Source organism: Schistocerca piceifrons, chromosome 11 (assembly GCF_021461385.2).
Source record: "Schistocerca piceifrons isolate TAMUIC-IGC-003096 chromosome 11, iqSchPice1.1, whole genome shotgun sequence".
Classification (NCBI taxonomy): domain Eukaryota; kingdom Metazoa; phylum Arthropoda; class Insecta; order Orthoptera; family Acrididae; genus Schistocerca; species Schistocerca piceifrons.
In genome coordinates, this window is record NC_060148.1 from 74285686 (window position 1) to 74312972 (window position 27287).

Sequence of the window (27287 nt, forward strand, 5' to 3'; positions counted from 1 at the left end):
CAAAAAGGGAATCGTGCTTACCTGGCTTCTGCTGGTGGCTCTCCGAGCATACTGCTGACTTCAATGACTTCTTGCGGGTACTCGAGCACAGCGTCCGCCCAGCCCCGCGTGGCCATCACCTGCAGGTGGTCCTTTATGAAGGCGACGGCAGCCCTGGTGGCGTCCGGGCACGAGTGCCTCACTGCCGTGACGGCCGTCGCCGCTGCGGTCTCGACGGCCAACTGCGAGATCAGCTGCCGCTCGCAGGCAGCCTTCAGGGCCGACAAGCCGTATTTGTCGGCCGCCGAGAGCAGCTGGGCGGCCGTGTCGGGCAGCTGGGGGGCCTGCAGGGTATACGTGTAGGCCACCAGGAGCCTCAGCACCGGGCCCTCCACGTCGTCGATGCTCACCTGGCCGCAGCTGGCCTCCAGCATGTCGTGCGCGAGCATCGCTTCGAACACGGGGCTCGCGGCTGCCAACACGGCCCTGTGAGCCGCCACCCTCGTCTCGCCCGCCACCAACGTCAGCAGGGCGTCTTCACCCCCGTCTACCAGGGCGGCCAGGGCCTCGGTTGTGTTGTTCTGAACCTCCGTAACTGCCGACATGGTGGGTGGTCCTGAAACACAGTGCCACTGAGCAGCCCTCGCACTGCAACCTCAACACTTGTACGAGGCGCATGCAGACCTTTATGAAACAACAGCTGTTAAAATGTTGTACACCCTAAATCAATTGCAACGTCACCAGTTTCCTTAAAATGACGAGGGTACGTACTGCTTCGTGATCACCTAAAGTTTGTAACTACCAGTGCGGTGCTACGATAGACTGCTTTCACCTTCTAAAAATGTTATCGTTTTCAGTCAAAAGATGGTTTATTTATGTCATAGCAAAAAAATTGGCAAAGCAACAAACGTCTTTCAGCCCTAAAGATACAGGACTTATATTTAAATCCAAGCACGTGGCACCTCTGAGAAATATTTTCTTCCTCCTTATCTCAAATTCCTCAGATCCGTGACACCTCATCAGAAGCAATGTACATGTAATGCAGAAATCAGTTTCCTCGGTGAATGTCTCAGGGTAGGCACGATTAAACTTTACTGGCCGCCTTGACCGAGCGGTTCTAGGCGCTTCAATTTGGAACCGCGCGCCTGCTACGGTAGCAGGTTCGAATCCTGCCTCGGGTATGGATGTGTGTGACGTCCTTAGGTTAGTTAGGTTTAAGTATTTCTAGGTTCTATTGGACTGATGACCTCCGATGTTAAGTCCCATAGTGCTCAGAGCCATTTGAACCGTTCTGAACCACTGTAAGGGTCTAAATTCATTAGTACGTTTAACTCTCCTTTTAACAGACTGATATCTGTGTCTTCTTTCTTAAGAAAAAGATTCAGCGCCCACCTCCGTGGTAAACAATGCTGCATAATACAATCATAAATCGTGTCGCCATTTTATCCGAATGTTGCAAGCTATGGTGTACCCAGGTATTTCCAGGTTGAGCAGTTTAGGAATTAAACTCGTTGCCTCCATTTCCAGAACGTGTGTTGTGGAACTTTCGCACAAATATATATATTTGTATCTCCTTTTGGCGTGGACGTGTTTGTGTAGCATCTTTGCACCACAGAACGTTCGGATACTTATTAGATGACAGATACGTGATGGCTAAACCAAAGTAAGCCCTATCACAGCTCCGACATCACTCTTGACTCTCCTGGTCGTATGAGGGGGCAAACGACGGAGTCAGTGAAGTAGTTCCACACCCTACAGTGTAAACTGGTTTCGTAAATTCAGACAAGTGGGTTTCGCGAGAACGGCGTCCACTTTTTTCGAATCGTCCCGAATTAGCACCTCCATTCCACCAGCGTAAGACGTCTGCCGGGCCATTACAGTGCCAGCAGAGCGCCTAAGAATTCGTCCCAAGGCTTCTGTCGCGGCCGCTCGACGTGGATGGACACGCCGAGGCAGTGCTGTACAGAGCGCAGCGCCGGAGGTCAGCGCAGGGTCGCAGGCCAACACGTACACTGCAGGCTTCTGGAAGCCACCCGACCAACCCGAGTCTTCCTTTCCCATCCCTCATTAGTTAGTTGTACATTTGCTTCCGTTTTATATCGCTTTGCGGTTTTTTTCGCCTCCCCATTCCAAGTATGCACTCAATGTTATAGGCTCAAAACTTTGGACACTGGCGTTGTAATCGCATAATGAACGACTTTTCACTGTTGTTTACAGGTATTGTTACCGTATTTTCCTACATCCAAGTGCTGCTGCATGTCAATAAACGAAGTGGTAAAAGCTGTAAAGCCGTTCACATTTCCATATAGTCTTCGAGCATCGACATGTTCCTCGTCTAAGAAACAAACGTCATTGTCTTATAAATCTTTAATGTATCCTGAGATCAGTGGTGTAGTATTCTACTTTATTGTGACACTCTCAATGCGACTGTAGTTTACACTGAGCTTTGGCAGATCCTTTCACTCAAACGGTTTTCTAGGTAATCACAAATTTGCCAAGATACTGAGCGGGATCGCGTCTGAATTATTAGTAGGCAGAGAGCCATGGTCCCGATCACCTTCAGCATATTTTTGGGACACAATCTTCGTGCGTGTCTGCGCCGTGTAACCGGCAGAGAAACGTGTGTGAAATGCAAGTAGTGGACTGGGTATGCAGGGCGCGGCGGTGAGACACTCTGGGCTCACATTCGGGAGGACAGTGGTTCGACCACACACCGTGCAGTGGTCTGCAGCAGGTCTGCAGACAGAGGGCGAATGAGTGGATGTGGCTGCTTGTCATTTGTGTCTTCTGCACCGGCTTTCTGTTTGCTGTCCACCCACACAGGTTTTTCTTCATAGTGTCTCTCTCAATAGGAGTGCCGTGATGGTGCCCTAGGAGAGGCATGACCTTTAAGGTAGCCCTACCGTTCTTCATTACCGAATGTTCCACAAATTGCAACAGGTATTTAGCTGTCGGTGTGCCGTTTCCCAGGAAAACCGTGAGGAAGTGGTTTCATTTCGTCCATCATTAAAGTTGTTTACAAGTTTTTCCAATGAGTACGACGAGCATTAAACTACTTTTCAATATTTATATAACTTCCAATGGTGGTGATGTTTCCTTCTACAGTGTAATTTCTGTGTGTTGGTCACAAGTCAGAAACGATTTCACGGTGCCATCAATTTGGAATCTTTACAGTAGCCTCATCAGTATGAATTGCAGACTTCTTTATTCTTTTTCCATATAAAATTCGAAATTAATCAGCGAAAGCACTCGACGCCCTCTCTAAGGCTTTTTATTAATGAGAAAACATTTGACTGAGCTTTTGATATTGATAGATCACTTTCTTCCACCCCTCAGAGGCGTTTTCGATGTGATGGGGCCTTCCACTGTAATTCCACATATCTGATGGCAACTGGTCCAGAAATAGTCCAATAATCGACGAAACTAATTTTTCAGACAGTATTTTCTGAATAGACAGCCAACCATGATCCAATATTTGTAAGACAATATATCGTACTCTGAATAGATTGTTAGATAACAATGTCTTTCTTCGTTTCGTTAAGAGGGGACTTCTTTCCACGTCGTTGATTAAAATGAAAATTGCAACTCGTAATCTCTGGTTCAGGAAATAAATTTCCAGCTGATTGGAATGGACATTAGCAATTTCCAGAGTCATTATGAGAGAAGCAGGGTTCCATCCGAGCACATTTTTATTTGTTAAGTAATAGTAAATATTTGGACTATGTAGGATGTCTCAAATAGTGAGGTGCATTCTGACTCCTACCATGTACACAATTGTCTTTCATGATTCAAACAAACTGTTAGTGGTTAAATTATGCTCTGTGCAAAATTCTGCCAGACAGCTTCCCCTTTCATTCCCTTACTTCGGTTCTTTTCTCCTCCAACTTTTCTTCCGCTTCGTATTCTGCCTATCGATTTCGAGTGCCCCATCACAAGTTTTCATCTCGTTTAACGATCTGACCAATTTCTTTTCTCTCAAAAAGCATTTCCTTAATCTCTTCGTCATTTTCGGAACCAGTTGACGTGCAAGACAGTACTTCTGTAACTGGTTTGGCTGTGTGTCTGTCCTGGCTGTGGTAGCGACTTCACTGTGCAGCTCAGATAGCAATAAGATGTTAGTGTTTTCGGCCGAGAACGATATTAAATTTACAGTGACCTTACGGAGAAATCTAAGGAGGAGCTATTCTCAAACACACGCATTTCTTGCTACCAGATGCCGAGACGAAGACAGGCATTGTGAAGAACCTAGCCACACCAAGATCAAGGACCCTGATTAAAATACATAAGCATAATCATCCAACTGAGCTAGTTATAAAATTACGGGGGCATTCGATCTGCAACGCTACACTTTTTTCTCGGCAAATTTCTGTTGGAAAAATGCGAAATTTGTGAGACATCGTGGAATATTCCCTATTCAGCCCCTACAGCTTCATGGAATTCCATCAGCTGACAGCACCGTATGTAGCCTCCAAAATGGCGTCCGTGAAGGAGGTTCGACCCAAGCAGAGAGCTGTCACTGAGTTTCTTTCGGATGAAAACCAGAGCATCGGAGATGTTCATACCCGCTTGCAGAATGTCTGAGGAGATTTGGCAGTGAACAGAAGCACCGTGAGTCTTAGTGCGAGGTGTCTGTCAGCGTCAGAAGGGCTTACTGGTGATCAACGCCTGGCCTAGCAGCGTCATCGTCGCAGCAGGGTTGTGCATATCTGGCCGACCTCCACGTGTCGGTCAGCTGCAGACGGCTGTGACTCCTGCGATGTGGGAACGTGCTCTCATTCAAGGTGACCGGTGGATCACTCAGAGCTGAACAACCCGCATCTCGCACCTTCTGACTTCCGTCTGTTTGGTCCAACGAAGGATGCTCTCCACGGCAAGCAGTACACGGATGACGGCAGGTCACTGATGCAGCAAGACGTGAGTGGCTGGTCAACTGTTTACTCACTCTGTCAGTTTTATCAGTTGAATGAAACAACCAGATGAAACTGGCCATGTCAGCTATATGAAAATATGAACACTTTTTCAACCACACTCTGGGTTTTCAATGTAGCTAATTATTACGAATTGTCATCTTACATCGAAAGCGTAGCTTACCACGGAGCTGGAAGGAGAGCAGAATTTTGGTTCTCACGCTGGCACAGCTGATTTCAAGTGAATAACTTCAGTACTTTCGGAGATATAAAATTTTACCCAAGGGACGACTGTAATGGATTCATCTATAGCATCAATTGAAACTACAACCAGAAGTACAGGTCCATAAGATCTAACTGTCTGGAATTTTCCTTCGTTTCATTACCACAGATTTCTGACTAAATAAAAAGTACTTTGGAAATCAATTATTTCATCGTGTTTGGGTTATTTAAGTGTTTTGCAGCGTCTGAGGAGATACGTTGAAATTTTATGGAAATTAAGTAAATGTATGTGTGAGAAAGTTTCTTGTACAATAGTAGAATTTTTGGCGTATGTCTGACTTCGGTAGATTTTGTGAAAGGCAGCCAGAAGGGGCGTCGAGTATTAAATTTGTAAGTAATTTATGATGCGGAATGGAATCTAATTTTGTCTTCATTAAATTTTATTTAGTTTCGGAATTACGTGATTTCTCGTCTAAATTACCTGCAGTAATCTGATTGGCTGACATTAAAAATGCCTGAAGTATACAAGTGCTCGAAATGATCTGATTGGCTGTTTAACACATTAGCCAATAGGAATTAAGCATATCCCGTGCGTATCAGTATGGCTTTGTGCCTCCGATCTAGGAGCCGATAAAGTCGTTCGGGCGCCATCTTCCGATAAACGCCTGTGTTAAATCGCGCTGATCAAATTTATTCCAAAATAAAGAAATTTGCGCGTTTTATTGCTTCTCTTGTCGTTGACAAAGAGCGACTACAGTACTGAATATTTTGTGAAAGCTTGAGATTTGAGAGTGATTTATTTTAGGAGATATTCGCATGTGAACATTTTATTTCGTACACAAACACTGCGCGGCGTGTTTCGTGCAGATTACGAGACATTATATGCATTATAGGAATGTTTCTATACCGAGTCTGGGTGAGTGATTTCACTGACTTTTGTTTTCAAGGTTTATTGGAATGCCGCAATTGTTAAATCAGCCCAGAATTTTGTCATTCTGCATGCTTTTCGAGGAGCTAAGGACTGCACTGAGTGCAGGTTATTTCTGGAGGAGACAATATTCCATAAAAGCACATTTAGAAAGTCTGTAGAACCAACGTCAAATCCTGACTCTGCGAATACATCGTAACTCCATTCGTATGGCTCTCGCACAGATCACGAAGACAAGTTTAGACTGATTACTGCACACACAGAGGCACTATAATGATTCTTCACACACCCCTGAACGTGAATGGACCATGAGAAACTCCTAGTAAGTGATACGATGGATGTACCCACTGCCATGCACTTCAGTCGTTTCAAGGGTGTAGATAAATGAGACTCAGTTTGGGAGGAGGAAGAATCACACTACCTTTTAAAAGACTGTAACTGATTGGTTTCTCCAGTAAATATAAGAGCCTTGCTGCTCTCACACGTAAACAACTCGGGTAATACATAACGAGTCCGTAATTATGAGCAATACATCATCCATCTGCGGTAACTATAGACTTTGCATTACTGTACTGAAACTTCCTGCAGAGCTGAAAGGAACATTTAGAACTTAACGATCGTTAAATACTGGAAGAAACCCATAGTGTGGCTTTTCCAGTCCTTATTACGACCATGTGCTCCCTCTGAACGTCATCACGTCACCAGCGCACACAAATGCAACTGTGAGGCTACATAAATGGACGGCTGTGTGTCTACCAAACGTCGGTTTTCGTCATTTGGTTTTTTTTCCCTGTATGCAGACATCGTAAAGTGATCAATGGGCAGAATTACAACAGAGTCGGTGCCCATACTGACACATACGATGAGTTTCATTATGCACTTAGTCGGGGAACTGCGATTGTGCAACACTATTGCATTGTAGGTAACATATGAGACACTACGCCCGGCTAAAAACCAGGACGACCTTCCTGCTGAAAAAGACACTCGCGAGATTCTGCTGTCCTCCGGCAAAGTGGCTCTGCTTCCCCACTCAAACCACCAACCTCCGAAAACCATGCAGTCCTTAAAGGACTGTTTAAAACCGATTCGTGGCTCAAAGTCAGATCCCTTATCAGTGAAGAGCCGTCGAATGACTTATCAGTTGAGTGGAAAAAGCTAGTGAAAAGTCGAGAGGTATCGATTACATTTATCAAATCACCCACCAAATGTCTGAAGTACGGCAAGCTGCAATCATTCTGGAGTGTTCTACATGGGAGAAACAGATTTCCTCTGGAAAAAACCGGTCACCTCTATACAACATGACTGTAGAGGTCTGGTCTCTTGAGTATGGAACTGTAGCGCATCTGCGGAATTATGTGCTTTGCATCGTCCGCCATGTTGTAGTTTGGCAAACATATTTCCATCGGTCTGAAGGTGATAAAGAATTGCGGACCCATTTCTTGTTTTGAACTTGATGTCAACATGTGATGTAATAGCCTGATGTGGGAGCGAACTCCGGAAGTATTTTCTTTTCGTGTTCTAGTGACATTTCCTAGCAGCCATGTTGCAGTTTGGCAAGAAGCGAAATACGAGCACCTACGGCTGGCACGACCTGACAGCTGAAGTTCAACATGGAGGAAGTACAGAGATCACTGTCAGGAACACACGAACAGAGGCAAACGGTGTAAACAACGTGTGAGTGGGTGGCGTTACGTGAAGCGTAAACGACTCACGGCTGCTGGAAAACAATACACTACTGGCCATTAAAATTGCTACACAAAGAAGAAATGCAGATGATAAACGGGTATTCATTGGACAAATATATTATACTAGAACTGACATGTGCTTATGTTTTCACGCAATTTGAGTGCATAGATCCTGAGGAATCAGTACCCGGAACAACAGCCTGTGGCCGTAATAAGGGCCTCTATATGCCTGGGCATTGAATCAAACAGAGCTTGGATGGTGTGTACAGGTACAGCTGCCCATGCAGATTCAACACGATACCACAGTTCATCAAGAGTAGTGACTGGCATATTGTAACAGGCCCGTTGCTCGGCCACCAATGACCAGACGTTTTCAATTGGTGACAGATCTGGAGAATGTGCTGGCCAGAGCAGCAGTCGAACATTTTTTGTATCCATAAAGGCCCGCACAGGACCTGGAACATGGGGTCGTGCATTATCCTGCTGAAATGTAGTGTTTCACATGGATCGAATGAAGGGTAGAGCCACTGGTCATAACACATCTGAAATGTAACGTCCACTATTCAAGGTGCCGTCAATGCGAACAAGAGGTGACAGAGACCTGTAACAAATGCCACCCCATACCATCACGCCGGGTGATACGACAGTACGGCGATGACCAATACACGCTTCCAATGTGCGTTCACCGCGATGTCGCCAAACATGGATGCGACCATCGTGATGCTGAAACAGAACCTGGATTCATCCGACAAATGACGTTTTGCCATTCGTGCACCCAGGTTCGTCGTTGAGTACACCATCGCAGGCGCTCCTGTCTGTGGATGCAGCGTCAAATGTAACCGCAGCCACGGTCTCCGAGCTGATAATCCGTGCTGCTGCAAACGTCGTCGAACTGTTCGTGCAGATGGTTGTTGTCTTGCAAACGTCCCCACCTGCTGACTCAGGGATCGAGACGTGGCTGCACGATCCGGTACAGCCGTGCGGATAAGATGCCTGTCATCTCGACTGCTAGTGATACGAGGCCGTTGAGACCCAGCACGGCGTTCCGTATTACCCTCCTGAACCCACCGATTCCATATTCTGATAAAAGTCATTGGATCTCGACCAACGCGAGCAGCAATGTCGCGATACGATAAACCGCAATCGTGACAGGCTACAATCCGACCTTTATCAAAGTCGGAAACGTGATGGTACGCATTTCTCCTCCTTACACGAGGCATCACAACAACGTTTCACCAGGCAACGCCGGTCAACTGCTGTTTGTGTATGAGAAATCTGTTGGAAACTTTCTTCATGTCAGCCACCGGCGCCAACCTTGTGTGAATGCTCTGGAAAGCTTATAACTTGCATATTACAGCATCTTCTTCCTGTCTGTTAAATTTCGCGTCTGTAGCGCTTCATCTTCGTGGTGTAGCAATTTTAATGGCCAGTAGTGTACAGAAGTATCAAAGAAGGGGTGTTAATAGTGGCAAAGTCACCAGATGAGGTATGTAGAGCAAGATTATTTCTCAAGTACTTGTTTTTTAATCTACATGTGACCCTTACAAGTGCTTGTTAGTCAAATAACGAGGTCAGTACACTTGTTTCATTGTAACTTTGTCTTTCGCGGTATAAACCTGTGTGCAACAGAATGTTTCCTTCTTCCTGAAAAAGGAAATTAGTTTTGTCTGTTACAACCTTGTTCTGGGCGGCTATTTAATTGTAATACTAGTCTCTACTTTGCCGCTCTTTATACTGAATTCAAGATATTACTACCGGCAACAACTGCAAAATAAAGCTTACTCACTTCATAGAACAGTACGTATGTCACTGGATACGCGATGTTCTGTGCCTGCAGGTCCTAGCGCATTTAGACGAGCCTCGAAATAAAACGTGACGCTGTCTTCAGCTTTAGGAATGACTTCGACAGCTCAGGGACATTACACAGCTGAGTGTACCTCGCGTGAACATCACAGCGACTACATTCTTAGACCCAAATCCTACGCATTAGATCGCATGCATTACGACAATTCCAAGCGTAACAACTACGAAAAAACAATTAAAAGGTAATTGTCATCGTCAAACAGGAAAGCGGGACTTTGACATAGGACATATTTCTTTTAACGATAGCTTACTCATGACCATTTAAGCTTCTGCAATATCTCTCTCTCTCTCTCTCTCTCTCTCTCTCTCTCTCTCTCTCTCGGCATTAATAAACTAATTATACAACAGTCTACACAAATGAAGTAGTATTATTTCGAAAGTACGAGTATCGTCAAAGTCTGTGGTGATTTGATGTATCTAACTTGTTGAACTGTATTGCCAATGAAGGCAGATCTAATTACATGGCGATGTCTTTCCAACGACGTGATCTCTTCCTCTCACAAAACACACACGGCCAGCTGCCGTATTCCTGTCGCGCGCATTATTCTCAGCTCACTGAGCAATGTGTTGTGTCGCCTATCAACTGTTTACTTTTCTCAGTAACAACCGTTTTATTCGCGAATCGCATTTTGTCAGTTTGCAAGCCGTAAGTCAGTAACCAGTATACGGCGTGTGCGTCTCGCATTGCCCGACGGCTACGCTCGTCATTTTAATACTCCTCAGATGAAGAAAAGGAATAAAATTCTTTGTGAAGTTTCCATTCCAGTCGCTCAGTGTTAAAAATACGATGGGTTATGGGATTCAATCACAATTCCAACAGCATTGGCGGTTTATTTTTGTGTGAATTGTTAATCTTTTCTCATTCGATGAAGCATCACTATTTGTGAGTAACAGTCACATTTCTCTTGTTGACCGGTTTAATCGTACTTCTTGCCAAAACACACTATAATTTTAACATTCATTTTTGGAACAGCTACTGTGACAGAATTCTGAAAGAGTGTGTCTCATTAAACAAGTAATTGGCGACCAGAGAGCTCAATAGCTTACGAAGAACCTCATTGTGTCTATTTGTGGTGTAGTTCAATTCTTTTATCTCGGCGGCTCGCGCATGCCCGCCCAGACGCGGGAGATTGCTGCGTTGCCAGTTGCACGCGCCAAGAGAAGCAGCGCCATAGTACAGTATAGTTCGCAAACTTACGTTTAGGGGGGAGCGCGCAGTTCACGAAGTAAAGCCACCAAGGCTGCTACAGAGACGTGCTGCCCGCATTCCGTGCTGTGTGCGGTTTTGTCATCACTGCACTGCTCGCCTGTGCAGACACATGGTGTTCCCACTGCTTCGACAAACTTATTCGATTTCACATAAACTATCTGGCCCAAAAATTTGATTTTAACACATCTTCACCGATACTTTCCCCCCCATAAATGACAATTTTGTTTCGATGTTCAACGCAGTTATTGTGCAGCATTAAGTGTAGTAAACCATTGCACGAAATTTTGAAGAGTTTGCAGAGGTAAAAGTCCATAGCGTATACTTTCCATATGGTCGATTTTAGTTGCCACTAGAAATTTCAGAATTACATTCAACGAATGAAATTCATGAAGACACTTCGATATTGTTTTTAAATCAAGAAAACATTAAACACCGCACAAGGTTTGAACTCAGAACCTTTTGCTTAGCAGCCAAGCACCTTCACCATTACGCTAACGCAGCTCGTCATTCAACATAATTCCTGGAGGACTTTAAAGTATCACGCAAAATACCGACAAACACTGTTGGTATGACTTTGAATTATTCACGTTTCGTCCAAGTACAATAGGAAATAGCCGGCCCTGGTTGCCGAGCGGTTATAGGCGCTACAGCCTGGAACTGCGCCACCACTACGGTCGCAGGTTCGAATCCTGCCTCAGGCATGGGTGTGTGTGATGTTCTTAGGTTAGTTAGGTTTAAGTAGTTCTAAGTTCTAGGGGACTGATGACCACAGCAGTTGAGTCCCATAGTGCTCAGAGCCATTTGAACCATTTTTGTAATTACTGAAAAAAAATGTGAAGTCACTTTAAAGCAAAGTCAACAGTTAGCAAGCTACTAAAGCTACCTTAAGATTTAATTGAAAGAAAAATAGCTCTTTTAAGCAATGACAGAGCTATATCTAAATTTCACTATCGTTTATGACGAACATACTTCGTCGATGAACTTTTGATTCTGATACGACATTCTACATCTAGCAGTACAAAACGAGTCCTGAGCTGGAGTGCGATCCAAAAATAAAAAGAACAGCTACTTCCGGCCACTTTACGGTGTGTGGCGGAGGGTACTTGGGGCAGGAAGGCCATTCTGCGCTCCGTCGCCACGTCAGCCTCGCTGCCGCACACTCCTCTCCCACACAGCAACAGGTACTTTTTTTCCGCGGGTGTGGCCGCACTGCGCCAGCTGCCCGGGGAAGTCCCGGCATCTGTGGAGCCTGGGCTGGCCGCTCCCCGGTGGCAGACCGCTCTCTCTCTCTCTCTCTCTCTCTCTCTCTCTCTCTCTCTCTCTCTCTCTCAGTGGCTGTGTGTCCCCTCAGTGTTTCAGCCTCGCAGCCGGAGTATTTGCCTCCGCGCCTATCAGCAAAGCGTCAACCACACCCGCGTATTCTGCCTGTTGCGACGTTTACGCCCCACATGAGGTTGCCAACGTGGAAGCTTCACTATTGCCAACTGAGGTATCCGCCCACGCCTTACGGCACAAATTTCAACATGTCTAGATACGCAAGCTTCATCCATCGTGCTTCACAAAACTAAAGTATCAGCAAGTTTTACAACAGTATAAGCAACCAGGCAGTGGTAACTATTCACTTTAGGTTATCTCCTTTATACAGAACACGTGCAAGCGTAACATCTGACACAGTAATGAAAAACTTACGAAATCGCCATTTATTCTGTTTTATTTTTGCGATATACAAGTTGTTAGGGCTTGACAAACATACCCTATATATAACGGTAGGTTCGTGTAGATGGGAAACAGTTTTACATTTATTGGGTAATGTATTCGAATTTCGCGAAGCCGGACACACGGCCGCTGTTTGCGAAACACGAAAATTTGGGCCGGATCTGAACTCTAACCCGAATGCCGCACAAACTTCTACAGCTCACGTCAATCCGGGTTCGTAAAACGCGAAACCATTTGGTAATGTTTACCACAGCTGTAATCGTGAGAAGAGAGTGTCTGCATCTCTCAACGGCACTGAAGTGTGATCCGGAGATGGGATTAACACGTACATTGCAAACATGGAGTTGAATTTATTTCAGAACTACGTATCACTGTATTTCGATTCAGAATCTCGTTGAGTACACTGGAATATGCAGTTGGAATTATCGTGCATTGACGGAGACTTATCGGTTACGATTTCCCACAACACTGTTGTCACGGCGTAAATACGAGACTGGAGCTGTGGCTTGGCCCACTTTAAAAGTATGCTCTCTTCTTCATCAGCGGTAGGATTAGCTTCCGTTTTGTTTTGCAATGACGCAGTTATATTTCTTGCACGAAAGGACGTTTCTAGGGGAACCTGTAGTTTTCTTTCATTTCTATTGCGAGCTCAGCAGCTAACTGCACATTCCTGTCTTCTGGTATCACGAGATCTCAAAACGACGTGAGCCTTATGTGTAAAACGAAGCCGGTATCGGTGATTTCGAAATTTGTCTGTGCCCGTACCTCTTCAAACTGATGTCCGCATGTAACTACCAAAACCAGGTATCACGTTTTTGTGAAAAAAGCTAACGCACTCCAGAGAACAAGACGGGCTGCATGCCGTGCAGACAAATATGGCCGCCGATATGCGGCAGTCTGTGTCGGCAGCCTTCAGTGCGCACCGCGAATACGGCACGACGCTGCTTTCAGCTGTAGGGACAATCTGTGTGCGCCTCACGCCGCCCTGCACGGCGCGTAGGGCAGCCACCAACGACGCTCCGAAACCCCAACTCCAGAAAATAAGCTGCTTATGTATGAGCAGTAATGAAGAGGAGATGAGGTTATTATAACATTTTCAACATTTCGCGGCCCTGTCAGCAGCTGTATAAATATTAATTTGAAATTAACAACAGCCTCAGTTGCAATGTTTACGTAGATTTACCTAGGTTTCAGTTGGGACAACCCAACCTTCTTCAGAATAAAAGGAACTACGATTTGTCCATACAGGGCAACGTCAGAAACTAAAAACTATAATAGAGAAATACGTCGCCACATTGTAATAACTTACCCGGGAAACAGCCACGGCCCCACTCCGCGACCGCTGTACGGCAGCAACGGACGTTGTACTGGTACTGTCCACAGCCTCGAGAGCGCATGCGCGACACTGTGTGTTGACACTCGTACCAACGTGTACTCCTAAACTTAAAATTTTATGAACAACCAGGTGCGGCTAACGAAATTGACGTACACGTTGTCCAGTAAGGAGCACAGATATAGCGACTGTCTTAACATATGTAATAATTTGTTGGACGTCAAAAATGAAGGGACCAATGCGGTTACTGTTTTAAGCCAACCTAGCATATGTGAGCTGAACATCGAACTTGACCGCATGGGAATAACTACGGGTTTGAAATACCAGATAATCCCAGCTATTCGGCAAAACATGTGTGCTAAAACATGTTGCCAAGGGTATAATGATTACTCCCTACGATTATGGCGGATGGAATAACAGTTGCACACCTTCAAAAAAGTTTTTGATTCGCAGTTGCAGCTGGGCGTTAAGAAGGTTATTTTTGTCATGTAGTACGTGAACTTCGCAATGAAAGAGCTGAGTATTATTTGGAGGGTTGAGTGCGTGAGCCGTTTGCACCAAGTGTTCTGCGAATGTCGAACCACGCTTGCCATCTGCAACTTTAGTAGGGACAGGCTCCTTGTATCTCGTTAGTAAGGCTCTTTCTGTTTGGCCGATGTAAAATTTCGGACAATTGCCACATGCAATCTTGGAAACTCCAGATAACGACAATTTAGGCTTTTTTAAAGTGTGAATCAGGTTCTTCTGCAGCCTACTATTAGTAGGCAAAATTGTCTCTAACTCCGGGTTCTTTAGAAGACGCCCTATTTAATATGAAATTTTATCTATGAAGGGGTTAACTTCTGGCATGATACCTAATGTGCAACTTTTAGTCCCATTATTATTTACTTTCCTGTCTTAGAGCCGTCTCTTCATTTCAAGCTCGTAACCGTTATTTCGCGCTGTTGTTTCAAGGGTTACCGGTTCGTGTTCCAAGGCTTCTGCGGATAGGGGAATGGATATCGCTCTATGTATACTAGAACGAGAAAGTGCCATTTTATGCGCCAGCGGGTGTGCAGAGTCGGCAGGTATGACATTCTCAGAAAACGTATGCTTCCTGGAGATGAAGATGTCACATTGTATGTGATCATGGACTATAGATAACTTAAGATCTACAACGTCATACTGGGTGACTCGTTTTCAAGAGTAAAAATTTTCTCGTGGAGATCGTTGAACAGTACAAGTATCTGATCTATGTCTTCTTGGGATGAGTCAATTACGAAGAGAATATCATCCACGTATCTCGGCATATAACTTTATTTTCTACGCCATCTATATATTACTAACAAAAAATTGAGATTCTATCGTATCCATGAATGTATCGGAAATAATCCCTGCTAGAGGGCTTCCCAATGCTAACCCGTACGGTTGTGAGTGTATTTTGTTATTAAGAGAAAAGTAATTGTATTTCAAAACAAGGCGCGGGAGATTCATGAGCACATCAATTTCAGTATCTGACAATTTCTTATGGAAGTGTAAGTCCGATCTACAGGTACGTTGGTACGGAGGCTGGAAACCTCAAAGGGGGCCAGCTCGGATGTGGCATGGCAGATTACATTATTCAGTTTATTTACCATTCGACAGAGTTTCTGAAAGTAAACTTTCTGGAAAGCGAAGTTGTCCTTAATTTTGTAATGTAAACAGACAGCCAGCTTATGGTACGTACTGTTTGTACTGTCCACGATAGGACGTATCGGATGGAAGTTTTTGTGAACTTTGAATTGACTCGTTAGTATGGGCGGCTTCGGTTTCATTTTCAAGAGCCATTTCTTTAGAAACACTCCTATTAATTTATTAGTGTTCTGCAAACCTGTTCTTATCTCTTTATGTAACGCTTGAGTAGGATCTGATTCGATGGAAGTAATGCCATTTTGATCGAAAAAAAGGCTGTTTTATCTATGTATTCCGCTTTGGAAGCTATAATTAACGAGTTCCCGTTATCGGCTTTCGTAATTAGGGCGCTATTATTCTCCAGTTTACGATTAATACTTTTCACGGTTCTATAACGTAATGCTTTGATTGAGCGACAGATCATTCATTTTCTAAGATTTTACAGGATTAGCCAAACCGCGTTTGAACATTCTTTGGCGTTTTGGTACACTCCAAACCTAATTTAAGGCATACTATGAAATTGTCTACCACGTGTGGTTCTTTAATCGCAGGTGCGATATTGAATTTCAGCGCTTTGGACATTAACTGCGTATTACCTGTTGAAAACATTATAGAAGTTTTATTAATAACACGTTCACAGAACGTGGGTTTAGAACTGTGTTATTGGAACATCCTTGTTGGTTACCTCTGATAACACCCTTGGACAAATTTGACAGTTTTTTCGCATGCCTTGCAGCGATTTCTTCTTTCTGTTTGGCAATGACATCAGTGGCCTGTGCCCGAAAATCATCTATTTGATAATTGGTACACTTCGAATAGTGCATCAATATTTCAAGATACAACAAATAAGCTTTCTTCTTTAATTAACCTTTCTTTGTATGCAATTCCACAACCACAATACTGTTATTGAGGATCTGAACTATGTATTTGTTTTTGAAAGTAGGCGATTTGTAATATAATTTTCCTGCATAATTGCGAGTACTAGCATGGCCGTTTCATTTATTAACAAGTGTAAACAGAATAACGTGACCCCGAAGTTTGTCAGCGGACATTCCATGCCGCAGAACACAATCTTTCTTTCCGTTGAACGGACAGCACGGCTCTTATCAGAGACCCATCTGAGAAGAAATCCGCATGTTCTAGGTCAAAATGCGAGTAGATTTTTGTTTTGTAGAAAATCTTCACATCCCCCCCTTGGCGCCCCGCCCCCCTCCACAGAGATAAAACGGAAGAATTTCGAAACACTGACTACTTCTAACAGGAAAGAGAGGTGGTGAGCCCCACACAGCGTATCCCAGACCCAGTCGTGTTCACGGTCCGTGCAGCAGTGTCCGCAGTCCGTGGTTAGCGTCCCAGGTTCGATTCCCGGCCGAGTCGCTAATTACCTTCTCCCGGTGTTTGCGCCGCCCCCGTAACTTCGGGTCATCTCCACCGCCGAGCAGATCGGCCAAGTTGAAGGGAACGTTCTTCTGCCTGAAAACTTCCTGTGGCGTACACATCTTTTACGCGCCAATGTTTTCCGGCTCAGCGTGAAACATCACTTTCAAACGATATGAAGCACACAAAATGCACCGTCATGAATGTACCTGTATACCGTCATGTGCATAACCGTAATACGTTACAGTGCTCCTTTCCAACACACTTCTCGTGTATCAACCAAATCTAAACCTAAAGCACCACAAAATTAATATCGTGATGGGACATGTAGTGAAACTAAGTAACCACCTACAGATCCAAACCTGAGACGACTTTGCGGAATGTGGTGGTGGGTACTTTGTTCAGCGAAGCCGTTCTTCGTTGCGCCGTGACGTCAGTGTTGCTGCTGCCCCCCTCCTCCTCCCCCCCCCCCCCCCATCTCACACCAGTGTGCTCGCAGCAGCCGGTCTGCACCAGCCTCGCCGCGTGACGTCACCCGCTGACCCTGGACTGGCGACCCGCAGTTATCTGCACTGCGCGGACGCCCGCTTCCTGCCCACAAACCGCTGTTCCGCAGCGCCAGCGCGTCTCCTCGAAGCTTCCAGGCTTGCAGCGAAATGACGAGAAAAATCGAGAAACTGCGGCCAATAAAGACGCCTTACCGAGGATCACCCTGCCCACGCGCCATTCGTGGGCGTAAGAGGAACCTAAATTTTTCCTGTCTGTTCCCTTGTGCTGCGCCGAGTACGATGGCCAGATCTTATTCTGTGGCGGCTGTTTTTCTGCAGTAACCCTTATATATTTGCGCTGGTCACTTTCAGCGGTTCCCAGTAAGTGGCTGTTGTCTGCGCTCTGATTCGTTGATGCAGAAGAGACTGACCGGTCGCCGTATTCGGTTTTACACTACCGGAGCACTGGTGCCACATTTAGTGGCTTTGTATTGAAGAAAGAGCAAGGAAAAAATCCCTCGAAATCTCGTAGCTACAGGTACGAATTCTTACAATATAACCGCGCAGTATATCGCTATATGACGTCATCCCCGCAAGCTGCACTTACTTTAGGTTCAAATACCAAGTTTAATTTCTGACGCTTCAAACTAAGCACAGTAAGAAACTAACTACAGTAAGGTCCGCACTGTGGATCACCACACAAAAACTGTCAAGAGTTGACGCCATCGTTGTTTTGTTTAGTCCTGTCTCAAATATTTCGGTCGAGAAAAGTCAGGCTAATAAATCTTTGCGCGAGTTTATAAAAAACTGCACCGTTCATCATGTAATATATTTTTGAAGCACCTACATAAAAGAGGCTACAAAGATGGTAGTAATTATCTTTTAGCCAAATTAGAGACTAACCGTCCATAGATATAATTTTCATGTTTTATGTCCATCTAGGTGGTAACGATTATTCGCATATTTTTATGTAAATAAGTAAAAAGAGGAAATAATTTGTACATGCAATAAGTGTAAAGAAATACGCAATACTAATTTCTGTAAGAGAAAAAGAGAAACAGCTGTTTGAAACTCATAGATAAGGAGACAAAAATCCCTGACTTGCCGGTCGTCTTGTTTCCTTGGAGTTGGCAAAATTTACACGACGAAAGAAAGAAGGCATGGAAGGTCGGGGGCATATTTTGATAAACAGTAAGGAGAGCGATATTTGCTATCAGCAGATTTGCCCAAGTATTAAGCATTTTAATCGTAAACAAAAAAAAGAGACGGAATTATTCGTGAGTGGTAACGAAAATTCATTGTATCAGCCGTGCAACTCAGAGACAAGCAAAGGTCCTGCAGTGCTTTATAGAGGGCGTTACTTCACACCTACTGTGGCATTTCGTAACTTGTAATCGCAGTTTTACGTACGGAAAGGAACGGCGCTTCAGTGATACTGTAAGTGAACCAAGGGTAGGTATTAAGTGTACGAATATGATTGCATGGCATTACGAATTCAGCGCCTTGCCAAAATGCCGACAAGGCAAGACTTTTCATGTGTTGGAACATGCGAGGTATTTGACCAAATGTGACAGCTGCAAAAAACCGCGTAAGGGGGGGGGGGGGGGCTGAACGAGATTTTTGTACGCAGTCCACACAAGTCAACAGCACGCAGAAGCCACGAACTCTGAACACCGCAGCAAAGTGTGTGGAAGACAGTGCATTGGCGTTTACACTCCAAACCGTACCGTCCGGATCCCTTACAACAATTAAAAGCGGACTGTTACGCGGACTGTTACGGCCGGCGCCTTCAGATTTGCGCCACATTGGAGGCATCAATTGAGGATGGACATTTCGCCCCCACGCTGATATTCAGCGACAAAGCAACTAACACTTTTCTGAAAAAGTTTATCTCCGCAATGTGACAGTGTGCTGTACTGAAAAACCTCACGTAATTTCGGCGCATGAAGGAGATTCGCCGACGGTTAATGTATCCTGTGCAGTGTGACTGGCGAAGCTGAATGGGCCGTTTCAATACTGTGAGACAACTGTGCCGGGTACATCTTACCTCGATATGTTGCAGTTGTGGCTGTTTCGACTACTCATTCCTTCAGGGAGCATCGATGTTTGTTGCTACCTAAACGACGAAATTTCGCATCGCTGGATTGGCCGTAGGCGGTTAACGCAAGTACTGATCAGCTTGCAAAAGCACTTAATGGATGTTTGAAAATCTGGAACTGGTCACGGGTTTGTGTAGTTAAACTGTGTGTGTCGTAATTGCGGTTGTCTCCTATATGTAAGTCATAATCTTTATAATTCTACTACAGCCCTGTTTCTCTTAATGTTTATTTTCGAAAATCTAGCGATTAAAATAGGGTTTCATTGCACTGTGGCTGACTCAAATGAACTTGAAATATTAGCAGAAGGCCACTCGATCACTGACTACACAAAGTAGAGGCCATAGTGGATGTTACCGAGAACTCGCGTCACAGGTATGTATGCACGATGATCTTCAGAGCCATTTTGTTTCTTTTTAGACCACTCGGCCAATGGGCTTGCGAAAATTTGAAAGGGCGCGAAACACAGGAACGTAACAGTGAGACGCAGTACAAAAAACAGACAAAAGAACACAGTGGACGGGAGAGCGCGGTCTGCACTCGTCCGGAGAGTGGGGGCTGCCGCTGCCTGCCGTGCTCACGTGTCGGCTGGCCGGCCGGCTGCACAGGTGTGGACCTGACCTGCCCCCACACCAGGGGGAAGCGGTGCCCAGCGCCGAACCTGCCGATTCCAACTGTGCGTCACCGAAACGGACATACAACGCTCTTCGAAAGCTAACATGCGTGAAGTACGTGCCACACAAAAATTGCTACTGTAGCATTCCATTTCTTTGTCTCCGCTGAGTGACAACCATACTGTAACCTGACAACCTGTACCAGAACTCTGGCTAAGCAACGGATCACTTTTCCACCACAACACTCTTTACAGAAAATAATATAGCAGCCACGCGTTCTGTTGTATCCGTGAGTGTGTGTGACGTCACGCAGCACACCATTACGCCACGGGTCAATGTCGACGGCCGCTATCAGCAGCTGCGAGCTGCTCCAGTTCAGGCAGCCGCCTGTACTGGAAATACGGGTACTTGCAGAATCTTGATGCTTTGAGAAAAGTTAAACACACGACGGAAGTCTGAGAAAACTGCAGATTTTTTCACTGATTGAACTACTGAATGGTTTATGACCACATGAGCCACCAAGGCGACAGCGAAATTTTCGCGAGCCGTTTTTTTTTCTTCATCTGAGACATTCAAGTACCGGGTGTTCATAAGTAAAATGCAGCTACTGACCCAAGTCCACTGTGGTCTGTGACTATGGTAAGGCAGCGAAACACTGTAGACATGCTAATGCGTTACCGCGAAACCACCTGGCGCCGGAGGAAATCAATTCCAATACCAGGTGCGAATCTGTCACTGTGCAACACCTCGCGGAAGTCTCCGGTGCTCATACTGAACAAGTTCTGCAAGTGGCGGTTAATAATATCGACATTCTGCCTTTCTCTCTTGTTTGTCCCTTCCTGTGCACGTTCCGTTCCCAATGCATTACATATGGGAACATTTCTTCCAGTGTAAATCGGTTCCGCAAGGGCGCATTAGCATACCAAGTTTCGCCGCCATACAGCAGTTACAGCCGACGATGGGCCTCTGTGAGTGGCTCAACTTCAGATTACAAGCACACAGTGGTGCAGCGAATGACGGACATTTGCCACGCTGGACATTTGCCACGCTTGCCCCTTCGCCAGGTAGCTTGACTAGCGATCCCTCAGGTTAGGGACGCAATTCCTCGTACTACTTCTGTCCGCTTTCGAACCGCCGTCTTCACGTCTTACTCGATGTAACCAGTACATAAGCGACCTCCTCCATCGACGTCTTGGGGAAATACAGAGCTTCTTCTCCGAAATCGAAACATTTATAACTTTTGGGAAACGAAACCAATACCGACGATTATGTCAGTATGTAATCATTTGTGCCAAGTATAAATACAGATCCCTCTGTGCATTTTCAACTTCTCGCGGCGTAATGAATAATCCATTAAATTTCACAAGACTTGTGACTCGCTCTGAAGATGGCCGGACGATACGCGGCCGAAATATCAGTAGAAGAAATTTTATTTGCGCGGCTGCATGCCCGAAATTTAATGGATTACAGATCCCTCTGTCTGTACGGTAGCTTCCTTTCATGCTTACTTATTGAGATAGAAACAGTCCATCGCCAAGGGAACAACAAGAACGGAAAGATGTAAAAGAGTGCGAATGTACGCTAGTCATTTCTTTTTGATCGCTGCATTTGTGCCTACTTTAATTACTAAAACTGCATGCCCAAAAGACAATAAGGAAAGAAGAAAGGGGTATGTGAACGTTTGAAAAGAAGAACAACATACTCTATATTAATTTACTCTCTAAAATCCGATATCTCTTGCGGCGAAACAGTTAATAAAGTGTAGCGGGACAATGTTGAAAACATGACTGAAAATACGCTACTAAATAGAGATAAGAACTTCTATGATTGACATGTCATCTAAAGTCTACGTACATCTTTAAAATGTTAGAGATAAGGAACTGTGGTAATACAGAATGCTATGCTTGTAACGTACGTTGTTCTACATTGTTTAGCTCTGGTATTTACAGAGTCGCAGAGAAAACACCCTAGGTTTTGGAGGGAAAAACCGTACTTCTAATGATCTACACTAGAACAGAAACAAGAAGCACAACGTAAGGAAAAATAATGTAATGCCTGTTCCAACTGACAAGTGACATTGAAGCAGATAGTTCCTGTCACTTAGGGTGGGCAGCGGTTATATTCGACAACCTGAATAAATTAATAACTGGCTCCTTTTACCGACCCCTGGTCTCATATGAAACAGTTGCTGGACAGTTCAAAGACAACTTGAGCCTCATCACAAATAGGTACGCTACTCATACAATTATAGTTGGTAGCGACTTCAATCTACCTTCCATATGTTGTCAAAAGTTCATTTTCATACTTTATACAAAAGAACTTCTGTAATTGTTCTAAATGGTCTCTTTAAATTATTTTGAACAATTAGTTCACGAGACCATTCATATTGGAAATGGTTACGAAAACACACTTGACCTCTTAGCCACAAATAATCCCGAGCATCACGACGGATACAGGGATTAGTGAACACAGTCGTAGCGAGGCTCAATTCCGTAAAAAAGAAATTCACCAAAACTAAACGCTAAATATATCTATTTATAAAAGCTGCTAAAAATTCGGTAGACTTCTTTCTAAGAGACACTCCCCAATCCTTCCAAACTATGTAAGTGAAGACCATATGAGGCTTAAAGTTCAAAGAAATGTTATCAACAGCACTCGAGAGATTCGTACCAAATAAATTAATAAGAGACGGAACTGATACCCCATAAATGTGGCGGAAACTCCAAAGACATTCTGGTCCTGTGTTAAGTAAACCAGCGGAAAGGCTCAGTGAGTGGCTTTACTACGCGGCGGGTGAGGAGGAGGGGGGAGGGGGGAGGGGGGGGAGACAAGGGACCCAACCCTTCGGAGCAGCTAAAATCGTGGCGAATGTCCGCACACCGGTACAGCACGGTTCCTCCTGCACGCAGGTTACCCTCAGCCGCGTGTCAGGGCGACACCTCGCCACCGTCTCCACGTTGAGTCACGTTTACTGCCAGCCCAAGTATCATGTGAGACACCACAGTGTGAAATTTTATGCAACTATCACATATTTTACTGCTGGACAGAACACCTAATGAATTGAAAGCACCCGGAAACACTGTGCACATTCCCAAGTCACGAGTGACCTTACTCCCTTATTATTGGATATCTGTGTGTGTGCTAAAGAGCCGATTCCACACACTCGCGATTAAATGGCGGCCTTTTTAGGAAACTGTTTTGGCTGCCGCTACTGTTCATCCGTGAACGCCACAATTTTCTACAATTCAGCAAATCTTATCTATACGTTTTGAACAGGTCTTTAATACGGCGTGCATCAATTGCGTTGTATATTTTGTGATAGGCGAGTATAAATACGAAAACCACCACACACAGCTCCATGTCACAGAAGTGAAGGGCATTTACAGCACTGATTCCGGGTTGCTTTTTATACATAAAATTCGTGCAACTTTTATCAAATCATCGTGTCCCTCACGTGTGACGACAGTCACTTTTCCGTGACGTCACGCGTTCTGTGCTGCCATTGGATAAGAGGAGCACACTAAACAGTCGTCGTGTTGATCTGCCTGTTTCCGACGATAAAATTGTCAATTTTATGGTTTTGGTATTCAAATTTGCGTTTTACGACGATGTGCAGTCTAACTGACACATGGCATTTCTGAACTCTTCAAGACGGGTCGTCTTCAGTACTTTGTCACGCCCAAGTGTCTGTAAATGCGACGTCAGTGGCCACCCACGATTCCGAAACTGTGACTTACCATCAATAACGGGTAAGGCTTCTATAACAGTATCTGGCTAAACGAAATAATGTTTACTGTAGGTTTCTGTCGAACATAATTAGCAAATGCCCCCACAAATGTTATAATTTTGACGTGATTCAGCCCTCTGACGGAAACTAACAACAAATCTACCTCGATTCTCGCAACTGTCGCACTGGAAATGGCACAAATTAAATCTAGGTTCTGCCGCCATTAGTTGAACGTGAAATGAAGAAGCTGGTAAGTGACGGCGTCAGAATCACCGACATTCACTCCTCCCTCACATAATACACGACTGAAGCGCAGGCCGCACAGAACACGGCGCGCCTCACAGGTCGCTGACGCGTTGCTTTGTCGACACACCGGGCTCTCTCATCAGCCAAACAAAGCGATGCAGCGTTGTAGAGTGCTAAAAAAAATTCCATCAGCAAATCACAAACGAGGAGACGTGACGTGACAGAGCGATAAAAAATACGAAATGTTTATTTCGTGAAGCACAAACATTACGATAAATTCTCAAGAATTCGCCAACTTCTACGCCTCTGTGTAATGAGGGTGTTGGGGAAAGCTACAGATCGCTCGTTCACCACAACATTAATTCCAGAACATTGTGAAAATATGCAAATGAACGCGAGTGCTGCGTCTCATCGCCACAAGCGTGTCGGCGTGACGCCACGAGTTGTGATTCGCGAGCGGATTTCAGGATCGGCAACGCCCGCGCACGAAACAGCTTCCTACGTCTGATTACTTTGCAGACGAGTTTACGTGTGTAACATCTGACGTTAAGCATGTAAGCGAGATAAAGTTTACAAACAGTTTGAAATTGTTCTTCACGTGTGTTCGAAAGCAAGTGCTCATTCTGAAATACTGGGTGAATACAGTCTGGGTAATTTCTAATTTGCGCTCCTTTTTAAAGGAAAGCCCGTTTATCGCGCGTCTAAATTTTTGACACGTCTTGTATACTGATGTGTGGGCCGTACGACGATGTAATTTTTGCAGATACCCTACGGGGTGTGGGGATACTGTCTGCAAACTGCGTCGCGAATAGCTAGGTACTGATAAACTACAACGATACGTCTGATGCCTAAGTTGACTCCATGAACAGCGACAACGTGGCCGGGTGGGGGGGGGGGGGGGGGAGGGGTAGCGAAAAAATCTCTCCAGTTTTTGTAGTCTCGCGTGCTGTTTCTTGGAAGTCGGTAACTGCCCTCATTCTGAAATACTGTCTGAATAACGTCCGCGTATTTCTGCGCCCTTAGTCACGTTACCTCGCGACGCGCAATGTTTCCAACTGCAGTACTTCTCTTACTGTGTGAAAGCTGTAATTTAAGATTATACTTCTGAATGAGTACATCACGACATTTTAGATGTCTGAATTCGGCCACATTACGCGAAACATTAAAAAATAAATTTCTGCCACGCCTGCAAGCCGCTACACGCCTTGTGGCATTAAAACTCGCTTACTCCAAAGTTCTGCGTTTGATGGTTTTCGTAAAATTGCGTCTTACGAACTTAAGAACGCGAGGTTTTCATTTTAAATACCTGTGCTACGGGAATTCTGGGGAAATCGACAGTGGCAGATCGGAACACTAGCCGACTGAATGTAGCGTTATTTTCCATTCGTTCTAAGTTATTCTCGCTCAAGTTTTCACAGACTGGAGCAAGGCCATAAGTAACGACCAATGAATCACTGAACACTCAAAACGGTAATTTAACACACTGTTAGCCACCCCTTTGTTCGTAGCGGCCGTAATTTTTCAAAATAAGACAAAGTATTAGACAAGAGCAGTAAGTGAGATACGCGACAAAAACCACACAAAAGCGTGCAGAACATCCGCCGCTCCCATAAATTCCTGCCTTACCTTTCTGAGGTATTCCGGTGCAGACACAAGATACACAAACTCTGTCTGGGTAGGCAGGACAACGTGGCACGCTGCTTCCCTCCAGGCTGCTGCGTCACAACTGGACCGCGCACACAGCCGGCTGCCCCCCCCCCCCCCCCAGCGCTGACGTCACGGGGCGGCGTTGCCAGCTCGCGCGGCAGGCGAGGGAACGGCTGCAGCAGGGCGTCTACGTCTGTGTCGGCACTGCACGCAGACTGAATGCACATTTAACAGCACATGACGATTCTTGCTCCACGAATTTCATGAAAGGAATTACGGACCAGTACTCTACGAGGTGTGTCCACACTAGGAATAAGAAAATACCGCACCTGTTGCTACCGCTGCCGATCTTCTTTGACCGACGACGAAAGCGCCGGATAAACCACTCACCAAAATGCAGTATGCGTAAAATACGTGTAGTAACAAGGACTATTTAGTTTGCTTCCATCACAGCACATTCATACACTTCACCAAATCACAAACTGCCCTTTCAGTCTCAGCTGCAGAATAGTGTCCGCACACCCTGCCTTGCAAGCAACAATGTGGGAGGGAAACAAGCGTCAGTGTTGTGTTCTGCCTCTGTACTGGGAGTAGAGAGAGTCCCGTGAAACTACGGCACAGGTCAAAGCCAGTGTGTGCCGTCGCTAGGACACTCGGTGGGGAGTCTTGTTTTACGGCACATGGTTGTGCCCTAGCAGTTTAAGATTTTAATTTGGAAGGCATGATATATACGGCAAAGTGCGTTGAATGTATTGCAAATCTGGACATCGGAATATACTCCGTTCATCACATTAAACTTCATGTAAACATTACACTATGTACTCTTCCGCGTTTGCTGGAACCTCTTTGGATTTAGTTTCAGGTGGAGCAGATGCCAAGCGGTCAGAAGTGCAATCAAGTACGATGATGAGGTTTCGTTTTATGCTGTGCGTATCGACTTGTGCTGTAATACGGGGCAACAGCTTTACCGGCGCGTTTAGCTCTGACAGCGCTGGCCGGGCAAGTGGTCCAGCTAACGTGCACTGCTGTGAGCAGTGGCGGTTCAGGCGTAGAAAGAGACGAGCAGAGGACAACACAGCTCTGGATGTGAATTTTTAAACAGAAGGAAATAATATATGGTAAAACTCGGGTGATTTTCTCCTCAGGTGACCGGACGGAAAATGTAACATGCCATCGATATTAGCGAACATAGTATTTTAATTAAAAGCAGGAGTGATGAAAATTCGTGACTAACGAGGGTAATTTTTCTACATGAGCTGTGTGTGGCGTAAAAGTGCACTGTAGTACCGCAATGTAGTAAAATATGTAAGCCACTGAAGGTATCGGAGTCAGTTGTCTGGTAATCTCTGAACTCCTTCCACATCGGACACCGCTGAACACACTTCAGTAGAGCTAGGTTGATAACGAGTCTATCAGAGACAGAACCCCAAGCCACAAAAATGTCCACATTTCCTCCTCCTCCTCCTCCTCTTTCGTGACGTGCTGTTCTGCAGTTCGCCATCGTTTGGCAGTGGTGTGTCACAAAGCTTCGCGCATTAGTTGCAGTACGTTTGACAGCGTAATGTCTTGTTATTTCTCGCGACAAATCACTTAACTTGC

General features: G+C 45.1%; 1 protein-coding gene across 1 annotated transcript in view; it reads right to left on the reverse strand.

Moving 5' to 3' along the window:
- The window catches only part of LOC124720475 (ankyrin-1-like), a 64656-nt gene extending 38896 nt beyond the window's left edge, over positions 1 to 25760 (reverse strand). The window contains exons 1-2 of the mRNA XM_047245832.1: positions 25668 to 25760; positions 22 to 595 (exon numbers count right to left, since the gene is read on the reverse strand). Of these exons, the coding sequence (XP_047101788.1) occupies positions 22 to 584 (563 nt within the window). The 5' untranslated portion in view covers positions 585 to 595; positions 25668 to 25760. The remainder of the gene's footprint in view (positions 1 to 21; positions 596 to 25667) is intronic.
- Positions 25761 to 27287: the final 1527 nt, after the last annotated feature.